This window comes from Seriola dumerili, unplaced genomic scaffold, assembly GCF_002260705.1.
Source record: "Seriola dumerili isolate Sdu_G_001 unplaced genomic scaffold, Sdu_1.0 BDQW01000226.1, whole genome shotgun sequence".
Taxonomy (NCBI): domain Eukaryota; kingdom Metazoa; phylum Chordata; class Actinopteri; order Carangiformes; family Carangidae; genus Seriola; species Seriola dumerili.
The window spans coordinates 4,144,051-4,158,181 of record NW_019174481.1 but is presented as its reverse complement, the minus strand read 5'-3'; the positions used below and the strand labels follow the sequence as shown (position 1 = coordinate 4,158,181).

The window sequence follows — 14,131 nt, the reverse complement described above, 5'->3', positions numbered from 1 at the left end:
TGCTAAATCAGAGGACTAACAGTGAAAAGCTATTTTCTCTGACACACACGCATGTCGAAAATGCAGCGCCTGGACTCGCCCGAGCCACAGCCCCGTGTTTGTTCTTAAAGGTACAGCTCCGAGGGGAACGCACACTCACCTGAGGGTGTGGCACAGCGAGCTGAGTGGTGAGGGTGTGTGTTTATGACACTGTAGAAACACGTAGCCTTGGGATACTCATACACACACGCACACACACACACACATGCATCAGTTTCACAATCGTATTGAACTCCACACCCAAGGTGTTTCACAGCTGCACTGCACTCTCCCTCAGCACTGCTGCTTATGTAAACCTGTAAATGTGTTGACAGCAGTTCATCTTAGAGTTTATGGTTGATTGTGACGCAGATCAGAGAAACCGATGAACCAGTGGTCAGCTGAAAACCTAGAATCACTTTGACCACAGTGCAGAAGGAAGATTAATGAGCGCTGCTGACTGAGCTCTTTACAAGGCCTTATGGGTTTCAATATATTTGTTGTACAGTAGCATATATTAAAGGAATAGTTTTCGCTTTCTTGCCTAGATTTAAGTGAGAAAATTTATAACTGGTATAATGTCTGAGAGCTAAGTTCACTGGCTACTTGCTGTAGCATGTACCCTGCGGACATGAGAGTGGTCTCATTCTTCTCATCTACCTGTCAGGAAGAAAGGAAACAAACGTTCCCAAAATGTCAAGGAAGTGTTGAGGATAAGAGTTGACAGAAAAATATCATATTTCTCATATTCGAAACCAATGTGTTGTTGACAAAATATAGGTCAAACAACTGGGATCTACATGACAATGATGTTGAGATAATACAAATCAAACAAAGAGAAGCCCTGGTCTAATGCATTTTAATGCATTCTTAACATGTGAAAGTGTAATACTCAGGAAAATCATGATTTTAATGCTTTCATTCCAGAGGAGCTTCACTTTACAAGATATCCATATATACTGCGTTAGGGTGGGGAGGATGCTGTGTGTGTCATGAACTGTAAAAAAAAAACAAAAAAAAAAACAAGAAAGCAGGGAGCTATCAGTTAGCAATCAAGTGACATTGTGGGGACAAACGTCTAATTTACATTCCTCTATGGGTGTCTCATATTCACAGTATTGATCCTATGTCTTAGTGCAACTTATACTCTCATGGTTAAAACATAAGGAGACACACTCACACACAATGCAGGCTGTAACAGATCATCTACCCATCTTGATGAGTGTATTGATTACAGTCAATAAGAAGTAATTGATGTCTTCTCTTGTCCAGCGGGGCTGTAACACCCTTGGGATAATTGCCTTTTGTTAATTTAGCTCCTGAGTGAGCGGGGTGTTTGGTGTGTGTGTGTGTGTGTGTGTGTGTGTGCGTGTGTGTATCCCATCCCTGGCCAGAGGATGTAATATGAGATGGCAGTAGTTGTAAGAGGGGACCCAGTGTTAGTGAGTCCAGGTGTGCTTCAAAAAGACGCTAACACCAACTCTCATTCTGTTCAGTTTTTTCCTGACAGATTCAGGTTGTTAACAGACGCTTATCTCAGCTTATATAACAACATTTGAGTCACTGTCTCTCCCTGATTAGATAAGGTGTCTGATTCCAGTAATGTCACATGTACTGAATTGTTTTATTATTTTTCTCTCAGTGCACTTCAATGATAAATTGTCTTTTGAATTTTTATTTCTTAAGCCCTTTGTATCTGCAACACTGAAGTTGCATCACAACTCCCGCTTCAAACAACATCATCCTCTCTCTGACAGCAGTAAAGCTGTGAAATATATCTGGTGAAAGTTGACCAGGCAATAATAGCAAAAGTTGACAGAACAATCCCTCAACTGGCTGAGAAAATATGGGCTGGGTAGTAAATATCACTCTCCCCCATTCTTTGAGAAAGATCGTTAAGTCCAAATTGCTCCAGTAAAATGTCTCAGTGGCGAACAGTAAAAGACTGTTACTGTACTGTGTAGCTCCCACATGTGAAGCTGTAGCAGCTGGAAGACAAAACAAGGAGGTTCTGAAACAACCTGATTGCAAACCATCAATGATTATGAGACTAAAATGCTTGTTCCTGTTTTAATGCATTTTTTTTTAATCTCAGAATATTATTTTTTTTGTTACGTCTTCATTTCTGACTGATTTTTTTTTTCCATTTTAGCAATGCTAGCAGTGTGGCTGTAGGAATCTCAACAACTATTGGATAAATTGCTATGATTGGTAATGATTTTGTTCCCCTCAAGATGAATTGTTATGACTTTAGTGATCCCTAAACATTCCTAGTACTGTGTTCAGTACTGTATATGTTATTAAATACCTGAAAAAACTAATTGCATTTCCATCAGCCTCCGTTGTTCTTTGTTTAAAATCTTATTGTTACTCTTGTTAGAACGTTTTGGGCTTTACACATGTCGTACAGCATTTGTCTTAATCATTAAAATCTTCAACTATATTTAGTCAAAAGCAACAAAAAATGTTATTTCTTGAAGTAATAGAGTGAATCTAATTTTAAAAAAATCCAGAATCCACACACACACACACACACACACACACACACACACACACACACACACTGAGTTGCTCTGTTTTAATGCCATTTTGAGGATTCTGACGGGGACCTTTGAACTTGTGAGGATTGTTTTAGAAATTCCTCCACTGTTCCACCATTTCTTTTGGCTCCACAGAGAGAACTTCCTTCCCTCTGTTTTTGTCCACTGCACTATTCTGTAAATGCACACACACACACACACTCATTAACACAGGACACTAATATAAACATCACATATATCTTATCGTAGTGCATTGAATATCAACAATGATATCAGTATTATGGCATTGTGTGGGCTCTTTTGAAATAGATCAAAGAAAATGAGTATAGGGGAATTTTTCACAGGAATAAAGAACCAAAGCACTTGTTCTCTTTTCAAGCTTATCTGATTGTAGCCAAATTTCTCCACACCTCTCAGTGAGACCTGCACACACACACACACACACACACAGGCCATACACACAGCTAAAAGGGTATTGCTTTTGTATAACCGGTTTTTCTCAGGTTCCACGCAGAGGGCATTGTGCAGTGCTGTGAGCTCCAGTGTGTGTTTATGTGAGTGAGTGTGTGTGTGTGTGTGTGTGTGTGTGTGCGAGAGAGAGAGAGAGAGAGAGTTTGAATCTGAGAAGACGACAGAAGAAGACACCATTTATCAGAGACCTTTTAGAGCTGCCTCAGGCGATGCATACCATCTTTGCACACACACACACACACATACACACACATACATACACACATACAAAACGCACCCCTTCTCTTACTTTGTCAGTCCACGTTGGTTGTTTAAGCACAGGAAGGGTGTTGAAGTAACAAAGAGAAACACAGAAGCCAAAGAGATACACCCAGGAATCAAGGGATGTGTGGATAGCTTTGGATTCTTATCTGTGATCTGAAAGATCACTCCTCCAAAATAGTTCCACTGTTTAAAAAGGCATTCCTTGCAGTTAGGGAGTTAGGAGGTCAACAGAGAAAGTTTTCCACCTTCTAAGTGTCAATCAGGAGGGAACCCTCCCTGCACCAGTCTGGTGACTCAAGTTTACAACAGTCCTCCTCCAGCACACACACACATGCATTCTTGCCGATTAACTGTAACTTGTGACAAACATCTACTCTATGTGGCCTAATTTGACTCCAAAACATCCCTCATATCAAAGTGCTTAGCCTCATAGATTCATTAAGGATTGATTTCAGTAATCAGTGTCACCTGTTCCAGGTGATTTTTGGTATCATATTATCTGTCATATTTTCTCTCACTGGGTCCAATCATATTCTCATACAGCACAAGATCAAATTTATTTTAGTCATGCTGGCAGCCTGGCTTGGTCAGTCAGTCAGTCAGTCCACTGCTCTGATTCAGACCAAAATATCTCAACAACTACTTAATATATTGCCATAAGAATTTGTACAGACACTCATGGTGCCCAGAAGATAAATCCTGATGAGTTTTCTGAAATATTTCAGCAACTCTTCGATGGATTGGGACACTTTAAATTACACACATTCATGGTTCCCTGGGATTTAATCTGACTTTGATGATCCCATGATTCTTCCTCCAGGGCCAACGTGAAGTTCACACCTGTGGTTGTGTGCAGAATATCATGACAACCATTGGATAGGTTGGCAGGAAATCTGGTACAGCCATTCATGCCCGTGTCAGAAATGAACTGAAATTGGTGACCCCTTCCCGTTTCACATGATGTAGAGTGCAGTCGTTTTTAAAGCAACCTCTCTGCTGTTTTCTTTATTTCCACTTTCCTATGGTATCATGATGAAGAAACCCCCACAGCCTGTAGCTACATGTCCCGCTACAGTGAATGTTCAGTTCCAAGTACCAATCTCAGCTGTTTTTGTTTGGCCCTCAGGTGTTTTCACAGAGAGGGTTACTCAGTCAGATTCAGTACATGCCATCTTGGCATGAGTGTGTGAGACAGATCTGCCTCCACAAGTCCGAAAATGAGACATCACTTTGTTAAGGCCACAGTCCCACGGGTCACCAAGGAAACCAAGAATTCCTGTGGTGCTCCTCAGTAAAGTTCCCAGGTAAGTGCGATATATCACTGGTTCACTCTCACACACATGCAGTGATGTAGGTACGCTCACCTGGAATGCAAGATTGTGGGAGAAACATATTAATCTATTTATCCAGTAGTTAGACCACCTTAACATGGTGGACAGCAATTATGTTAAAACACACACACACACACACACACACATATGGGTGGGCCGTATGAGGACTTTATAATGCAGAAATGAACATGATGTGACTGTATCCTCAACTTTAATATTCCACAGAAGTGTGTGTGAGGGTAATGTCTGTAGTTTGGGTGATAAAATTAGAAGACTAAATTGAAAGCAGTCCAAAACTGGGTCCATACTTGGGTCAATGTTAGATGACTTTAAAAGTAGAAAATGTTTAGAAATTGTTGAGCAGCTCGTGTGCATTTAAATGCTCAATGATAGACAAGATTGGCTGATGGTGGTTGATTTTGGAGAATGCCTGAATAAAGCTGGGAAATATTTGGCTCTGTACAAGGATGAACTTCTCATGACTTACATTATAACCATTTAAACGAATCATGTTGTTATAAGAGCTATAATAAGGAAAGGAAAATGTGAAAGTAGGTTTTGATATACTGTACATAGTATCTTATGATAATATAGTCTAACCATTCATCTAACAGCTATTTAGCTGTTAACCTAGCATCTAACTACCTAGCATGCTAGTTGTCATTAGGCTGAATGGTCATAGGTTTAGCATCATGCTGCCAGTGACAGCTACAATCTTGTTAGTTTAACACATTGTTAGCAAGCTGGTATCAATCTGGTCATTGCTTGGTGAAAGAAGAGTTAACGCTGCGTTAGGTCAGGACTAGAACATGGACGATAGATGATAGATCCTGAATTTCCCCTAAGGGATAAATAAAGTATCTATCCATCCATCTGTCTATCTATGTTGTTGCAATATGTCCGGACACTGTGATACTGCATACCGATACATTGCAGGGCCTAGTGATAGGTTAAAATATCAATTAACATCAATACTGGACTTCCATAGGAATGCTAACACAATTTCTGGCACATTTTATTGTGTATTAAGAATTGACATTTTGAAATTATTTAGGCTACTATTATATGAAATTATTCAGGAAAAATGAGTATTGCATGTTGCGTACTTGTAGTAGTTAAAATGTTTCAGTTTCAGAAGGCAAGACAGTTTTTGACAGAGACAAGATATTTTTGATGATAATCCTTGAAATGGAGTCAGATTTCATTCAAATTTTGGCAGTTTGTATAAACTAAGGCATGTATGTGTACAAGAATTTAGCAACCAATTATCCAACAGAGTAGGCTGCACTAAATTTGAATAAAACACTTCTTGGGCTCATTCAAATGTGAATCTGGTGAAGAATACATGAACATTGTAGGGAAAAAAATTACTGTCAGAAAAACCTTGGTGGGCAAAAAATCTGAGTTCTTTATAAATGGCCACATGATGGCACTATTTGAACCACAAAACACCTAATACGTTCTCCCATGGCTCATGGCCTGGCTTTTCATCAGATTTCCCTGGAATAGATTTTAAGATACTGCGCTGACTGAATTCCATAGAGGATCCTTAACATAAAGAGGCGAGGAGTCACAGGAGAACTGCAGAGCGGCAGGAGAGAGAGCAGGAATGAGTCCCAACATGCAGGAAAAGAATGAGAGGCAAGAGAGAGAATTCATGACCACAATCCAACACCTCACCCCGCCACTCCCTGCTCCTCCCTAAATCCTACCCTCTTACCCACCACTACTCCCCCTAATATCTGCCTTGTGTGTGTCACTTTCTCTCCTTCCTGCTGGCAAACCTCCGAATATTTTTTTTCTTATTTTATGGCATGTAAATGAAGTTAATGAATCATATGCTGGTGGGAGGCCATTAAGATATGTTTACACAACATTTGTCCTGATTCACAGGAAGCTCACACTCCTTCACCCACACACACACACATACACACACCATCCTGCACTAACATCGATTCGCAAGGGCTGTGTTGCTTCAATAACTAACCTAAGCTACAATAAAGAAAGGGCACTTCAGTTCAATGTCTCTCTTTACCATTTTAAATTCAGATTTTGTCCCTCAAGTTTAATAAAAGCTGAATAAATGTATATTTATTTAATCTTCATCATTATTTGTCTTGCGTCAAATAAAATTAAAAAATGTGAATCATTTCCTGGCTGGTCATGATCAGACTCCAGATTAGCTGACCCACCTTTATTTGTCTACTCCATCCTGACCCACCCACAAACTGGCACTGGCAAGAGCACAGACACACACAGACAAACATACAGGCTTCGACACATGCACACCCTCAGAGTACATTGGCAGGAAGTGAAGACACACCCTCCAGCAGGCTGAAATCCAATTTCTCCTCCTATGTTTTTTTTCTCTGAAGCATCTTCACTTCAGCATACCCTCTTCAGATACAGATACAGCCACATTGAAAAGTATCAATATTATAACATCAAACTTATCCACACAGTATTTTTGCATGACAGACTGTTTTGGAATTTGATAAAGTCAGTAGGAGAAGCGTTTAATCACTCACATACTGCAGATTGCAACCCAACCTCTATGAAACCCAACAAACCTGTAATTTGCACTTAACTCATAGTAAGAAATGTGAGAAGAATGGTTAAAAGCCCTGTGTGATTTTCAATGATGTCATGTGCTCTTATAAGTTTTCTTTATTAAATCCACCCGCAGACAAAAGATATAGACAGTAGAGAGAAAAGTGTTAAAACAACAAAAATATGTTATGCCTGGAATTTACAGCACTCAGCAGCACTGTTGGCCTCTACCTGTCTTACCTTCAACATGTTTGTTGTTAAAGTGTACATTGAACCGATCTCTCATAGTGAGACGTCACGCTGTCCAGTCTCCCGGGCCATTAATCATCAGCACCTGGTTTAGATTAATGAAAGAGTGCAGACTTTGACATCAAGAGACAGACTTAAACATGCTGAGACGTAGAGTTGTTTGCTCTCTCATGGTTATGCACCACAAACAAATTGTAGGCTGCTTCCCGTCAGAGTGAATGAATAGCAGGATGTGAAGCCTTTGCTGACTACAACATGCTCAACGTTCGATTTCATTAAGCATGTGCTGCCATCTACTGGCTATACTTGACTTTACAGTCTGCCACTTAACCAAGAGGCAGAGTTCCAAATATCCAAAATGTCTTAAGACCACATGAACATAACTCCCACTGAGTGTGTATTCAGGGCGGCAGCTAACACCATGTAATGTTTTTGGGAATTTGAGGGGTGAAGAGAGGATTACATTCTTAAGTTAGGCAACTATTACACATGTTGAAATAATTCAAACATAATTTAGACTGAATATTTTTAAATTTGATAGTTAAGGCAAAAATTTAATTCAAATAAAAGAGTAAAATAATGATAAAAAAAAATTAAGGACAGTTTAATTGAGTCGTAAAATGTCATTTTATTTGAAAATCTGAAAAGTTTTACAGTGTTTGCTTGGTGATTAGTCTTAGGTGGATAGGTCCGCAGTCATGACTTCTGATGTGACTCCCATTTAACTATTACAGTACAATTGTCCCTTGCTTGTCACAGGTCACATTTAAGTGCTGTCTTTAAAAAAGGTTAAAGCAGTAAGGTGCTAATGGGCTAACAAAAGATCAGGGAGGTGTAAAAATGTCTTGTAAGAAAAGGTAGTTTACATCAACTGTTAGAAACAGATTTCTAACAGCTGGTGTAGCGGTCAGCAGTTTCCTTCAGGTCACAGATTGCTCTCTTCTGGCAATTTGGTGAGAATATCCACCCCGTCAGATGTGATGACCACCGTGTGTTCAAACTGAGCCGACCTGCATGAATGTCAATTAGAAAACATGCAATGCACATTTAAGATTTTAAGGGAAAAGTTCAACATTTGGGGAAATGCTGGTGGTCTCTTGTGCCGGTAGGGAACTGGAGGTACACAGCAATTAGCTTAGCTTAGCATAAAGACTGGAATCAACTTGCCTGGCTCTTTGCAGAGTTTAAAAAATAGGCCAAACAGTATGTCTAAAGCTCACTAATTCACATTTTATAGGCTTCCATAGCTTTTACATGCCCTAATCATACCAGCTGGGAAAGTATTTAAAAGTGATTTGCTACATGACAGCTACAAACACACAGCCAAGAAATTTTTGTTTGTCCCCCACCTACCTTTTATCATCTGCAGACACCGCAGTCCACTTGTCCTTCAGGATTCTGAACTCTGGAGACCCCCACATCAGTATGGGCTCTACAAAACACACAACATCAGCTCCACACTCATACACAGTGCCATCTTTACATGCACATAAAAATGATAAAATGTAACTCGCCTATTGTGAAAGCCATCCCTTCATCCATGGTCATGTCATTGTCATTAGCTGAAAAAGAAGATAATGGAATGAAAAAGACCATTTGGCAACATGAGTAATTTATTTCAGCTATTAATTTTATTGTTTCTATATTTCTCCTTAGTTTCCCATTTCAGTTCTTGATATCCTTGTCCTGACTTTGTATGTAAATCAACACTTCTTGATCCTAGCTCTTCTGAGATCTCTTTAGCAAGGTATGGTTCATTAATTTATGGTGCATGTTTTTAATTCAAAGTAGCTCTATCTGGACTCCAGATACTCTTGATGCCAATTATCTTTTTTTTAAATTGCCATTAGTGGATGGGCTCACTCTCTTTTTTCAACATACACTGTAAATATTTTAATGATTTTTTTCAATATGGACAAGAAAAATATAATGATTTGTGTGTGATTAGTTAAAATAGACCATGAGCAGATGGCAAAAGGCAAGTTTATGAGGAGAGGAGGGTTTGGTGAATCAGACTTGGAACACTTGAGCAAACCTCAACGAAAAACATTAGAGATTTAGAATGAAAAGAATGAAAAATACTTACCATGGTGCCAGATCTCAGGATGGCAGTGAAAGTGGGAGCCTATTCCATGTCCGATGAAATAAGGACATACTTGGAAGCCACTGGCACAGGCTATTTCACTGCCAGCAGTACAAAAAAGTTATCAATAGTAGTCAAAAAGAAATGAATTAATGTGATTATATGGTACATACACTGTATATTTTATGTGTCTTTTCATTCTGTGTATATTTTGTGTGTGTGTACCTAATAGTATTTCCTATAACACCGAGCTGTGCACCCGGCTTGCAGGCAGCAATGGCCTCATCTCGGCAATGCCTGGCGGTCTCCACCAATCGCCGCCCAGCCTCATCCACCTGGCCAATCAGGAAGGTTTCTGAGGTATCACCATGGTAACCATCCAAATACACCTATCAGGAATAGGGACATGTCAGTGACGGGACCAGTGTTGCTCTGACTGGTCGTATGTTGGTGGATTTGTGTGTGTGTGTGTGTGTGTGTGTGTGTGTGTGTGTGTGTGTGTGTGTGTGTGTGTGTGTGTGTGTGTGTGTGTGTGTGTGTGTGTGTGTTTTGCTAAGGCATCAACTTACAGTTACATCAATGTTGATGATATCTCCATCTTGAAGTTGCCGACTGCAGGAAACAGCCATATAAAAAGATGAATGATGAATACAGTGAACCCCTTGCAACTGTTGCGTTATAATACAGTCAATACTGCACATCAACATAATACCTCAACTTCTCAACCAACCAACCAACCTTTCTATATAAAGTCCAACATCTAAAAATCTGACAAACCAAAATTCATTAAAATATGGGTAGAATGCGTTCAACATATGTAATAAATCATTTTCTCAGTGGCTGTGTTTACTTTCTCATTGGCGCTGGAATCTAATTTTGGAAAGAAATAAATGTAAAGAGAAAAAAGCATCCAAATGTTGAGAGTGAATGTTTTTACCTGTCAGGTATGCCATGACAGACCACGTTGTTGACAGATGTACAGACCGACTTGGGGAAACCCCCGTATCTGAGAGGGGATGGGTAGGCGTTGTGTTTGATTGTCTCCTGGTGCACAATGAAGTCTATTTCATCTGTTGTCATACCAACCTGGAAGTCACAGGTCATAACTGTTATTCCATGACACAGAAACACAAACAATATTTGTAGTGATTAGGTGCTTACCTTCAGACTGTGTGAAGCTAGTAGAAGTACATGTCTGGCTAACTGACATGCTCGGGCTAGGCCTTCGATCTGCTCTTGGTTTTTGATCTCTATGTAGTCTGGCCACTCTGGGACCAGTCCAGTGGCTACATAGTCAGGTCGCACAATGTGCTACAGTCAGGGAGGTACAGGAAGGACGGGATGTGAGGGTTGGGTCGTATTATTTTCACAGTTCCATACAAAACTATTGAATTATTCAACAATAGACACCAAAACTACATTAGAAAAGGATGAAATTCAAACACTGAAAGGAGTTTCAACCAATTCAAATGACTCTGGTCATGCCAGTTTATTTTCTACCTTATCTTTTGCCCATTTGATACAATATTATGGTTAATACTGACTGAAATTTTAAGTGTGTAGCCCTCAACTGAGTGCAACAGTCAAAATTGGAAGAATGAAGTCACTCAACAATGCTTGAAAGTTTTCCTTCAACAAAAGCATTATTATAATGGGTATAATGGGGGAGATTTAACTTGATGAGGACCTGTGACAGAAATCAATATACGTATCTCTTCCAATGACGGTTTGTAATGCCATCGTAATTTACCACAGTGTTCATTTTCAGTTTACTGGAAAGTACTAATAATTCTGAAGTTCACTGAAAATGCTTATCCAGCCTGAATGCATATGTAAGCATATTTCAGATCTTAACTGTATTCTATTGCACCCTCCACACCTTCTGCATCTCATTTTTACAGCCTGACAACTCTCACACAGACATCAGCATGTACCGCTTCAAAAGAGTTTAAAGGTTTCATAATATATATAATATATATAATATATATTTTATATAATATAACTACAACACCATTGGTTTGGTTCCAGCTACACCTTTGTTGCATTGAGTAATCTAGGCATCATTTTTTGCAGGACTCTATTACTATAATTCTCCACAGTTAAAGACATACAGTTTCAACAATTACAAAAGTAAGGTAAAACTTCCAGCTCGAGGTCACTTTTGAATATAATTGTTATATTCTGACCTATCCAATCAGAATGCTTCTTAGGACTGTGGGATTATGGGAACATTATGTCCTGTACCTTGGGTACTGCATAGGCAGGCCTAACTGTAGCTGGACGAACTACATTGTGAGAACTTTTCCACTTCCTCCAGAAGAAGCAGCGATGTTGCTGACACAGTAGGGCTGTTGGGAGACCACCACTTCTTAGACAACACACTCTCTGCAGGAAACCACCCAGTCCTGGAGAAAAGGAAAACAACACAATGAAGCGGAGAGCGCTCTCTATTACAAAGCATTTCTGCTAAGAATAAACAGTACAGAGGCAGCTCTTTCTTCTTGGTCAACAGTGCAACAATGATTGACAACAATGTGTATTTTTTTTTAAATATGATGTATTCTGTGAGCTACATCAAAGATCACTGATTTTTAAGACAGCTTGGACATACATTCAAGCACAAGCTGCCACCAAGAAGAGCACAGTTTGGGTAACAGGGCCAACTGTCAGTCACACTGTGACCGTTTACACACTAAACAGTGTTTTCAATGTCTTGCAAAGTGAAGACCAAACAGGCCTCTTTGATAAAACAAATTGTGTATCTGGCATAAACTGAACAATTAGCAAATATAACCACCATCAACACAATATAAAGCTAAGAGTAGGGTTGCAGTATTGAGGTTCTAGCATTTTGCCCCCCTCATGTATAGAGACACCTCTCAGTGTAAGGTAGCTGCACCTAGCATGCTGATATCAGTTGACAAAAAACCTCACCCATTACTTTCAAACTACTGTCATGTTAGTCACTTTATACAGGGACTCGGGTGGTCCGAGCAGCTGCTAATACGACCCGGCTGCTTGGGTATAGAAACAGTATTAGCTCAGTGCCTACCTTGTCTCGTCGCAAGTCCTGCAGCACTGTGCGCCGCCATGGATTGTTATTAGTGGTCACGTGGTGCGGGAGTCACGTGACGCATGACACATAGCGACCACACAAATTGAAAAAATGTAAACCTGTAGTTTTTATTTCATTTTTTAGTCAATCTTTTTATTTTCCCTCAGTCGTGTCGTCTTGATATCGATTTATTTTGATACGTTTTTTTTACTCTTATGTTCCTTTTATGTTGTTTTATGTTCTTTTTTGACCATGTTCAGCTGTACTTTTTTGTGATGATTTTCCTGTATTTGAGTAATAAGACTGTGGAAATTACAAATACATTTGGTTTATTACACTGAAAGTATGTTGGCTATGTGGAGGAAACTGGCTGGTGCGTTTATTTTGGCGACAACAATGTTAATTATTAAGAATGTTAAGTATTAATGCTATCTATATTGATGGTTGCCTATACAGAAACGACATGTGTGCTATATTAATTGTGCAACAAATATTGCCTTTATAACTACCGACCAACCCATTTTATTCTGCTTCAATTTTACTTTAATAGCACTCGGCAATTGTACAACTAAAACTTGCCATTATGCTAATTTGACTTGATTGTTGTTACTGTTTCTTCACATTCATTTTTCTTTATTTACCTTTAAATGCACATATTTGAGTCCTGTGGGACAAACCGCAGCACCCGGAGAAAACCTAAGCAGGCGGAGACATAAATTGCAAACTGATCGGTTTGACTGTATAGTTTGCAGCCACACCTCCGTCCTGCCTTCAGGTGTTACAACGCTGTTCCTGTTTGACCAGCATTTTCTTCAGCAGATCAGGGATGTCTCATGAGAGAGAAGAGTGCGAATTCCTTTACCACATATATAAGCATTTCGCTTATGTGCTGTGTCAGATGGCCTTTGGTCTGGTGTGACCAATGGTGATATGATTTAAAAAATTATAACCAATACCGCCCGACGTTTGTGTTTAAGCCTTTGTGACTCTTGCGCTTTCATTGAGTTCTGTCCAAACCCCATAGAACTCTGTTGAAGTCTGTTTTTTTGGGGGGCTGTTAAAAAAGGTCCAACAAATTCTGGTGTCGTTAACAGATGTGTCCAGTCAGTAATGGAGCTTCCATCCAGCAGATATTATAAGTAGGCCTATTCAAAGATTTGCCTTCAGGGGCTGATTTGCAGCGGTTGCTGGACAAATGTTTTTTTGGTTCCCCTAACGCCTTTCGCGATTAAAGCGCCCACAAACCAGTTGTTTTGTTAGAACTTGTCTGAATCAGAATGGAAAAAAACTATGTTCTGAGACTGGACAGATCAACAGTCGCAGTTCAAATAAGCGATAAACGTGTGTCTGTTAACTTAAGTGATACTGGCCAGATTCGACTGTGACGTAAAAGGAATGGACAGAATACTGACGTAGTGGCGTCACAGTGACGTCACCACGACGTTGTACGGAACACGCGAAGGGACAAGGAGGGCAAAAAATGTCGATAGCCTACAAAATCGACATGGGCTACAGGAGTAAGAAATAAAAGAAATGAATAGTATTCATTTAGACTCAAACTCATTTTATA

At 39.6% G+C, this 14,131-nt stretch overlaps 1 protein-coding gene across 1 annotated transcript; it reads right to left on the bottom strand.

Moving 5' to 3' along the window:
• Window positions 1-8,041: 8,041 nt before the first annotated feature.
• Window positions 8,042-12,603, bottom strand: metap1d (methionyl aminopeptidase type 1D, mitochondrial). Its single transcript, XM_022755203.1, has 10 exons — window positions 12,559-12,603; window positions 11,751-11,911; window positions 10,668-10,817; window positions 10,444-10,592; window positions 10,076-10,118; window positions 9,732-9,895; window positions 9,510-9,607; window positions 8,938-8,985; window positions 8,777-8,855; window positions 8,042-8,433 (listed from the first exon to the last, which is right to left on the bottom strand). Exons 1-10 carry the CDS (start codon window positions 12,596-12,598, stop codon window positions 8,349-8,351), a joined length of 1,017 nt encoding a protein of 338 aa, XP_022610924.1. The 5' UTR covers window positions 12,599-12,603; the 3' UTR covers window positions 8,042-8,348.
• Between the last annotated feature and the right edge of the window lie 1,528 nt (window positions 12,604-14,131).

What these genes read in the sequence shown, in the direction of transcription:
- metap1d (XM_022755203.1), bottom strand. Translation starts at nt 12,598, where the DNA reads ATGGCGGCGCACAGTGCTGCAGGACTTGCGACGAGACAAG. An exon ending in TAGCTTCACACAGTCTGAAG is followed by an intron (nt 10,593 to 10,667) that starts GTAAGCACCTAA and finishes TGTGACTTCCAG; the next exon opens with GTTGGTATGACAACAGATGA. An exon ending in TGTCATGGCATACCTGACAG is followed by an intron (nt 10,119 to 10,443) that starts GTAAAAACATTC and finishes TGTTTCCTGCAG; the next exon opens with TCGGCAACTTCAAGATGGAG.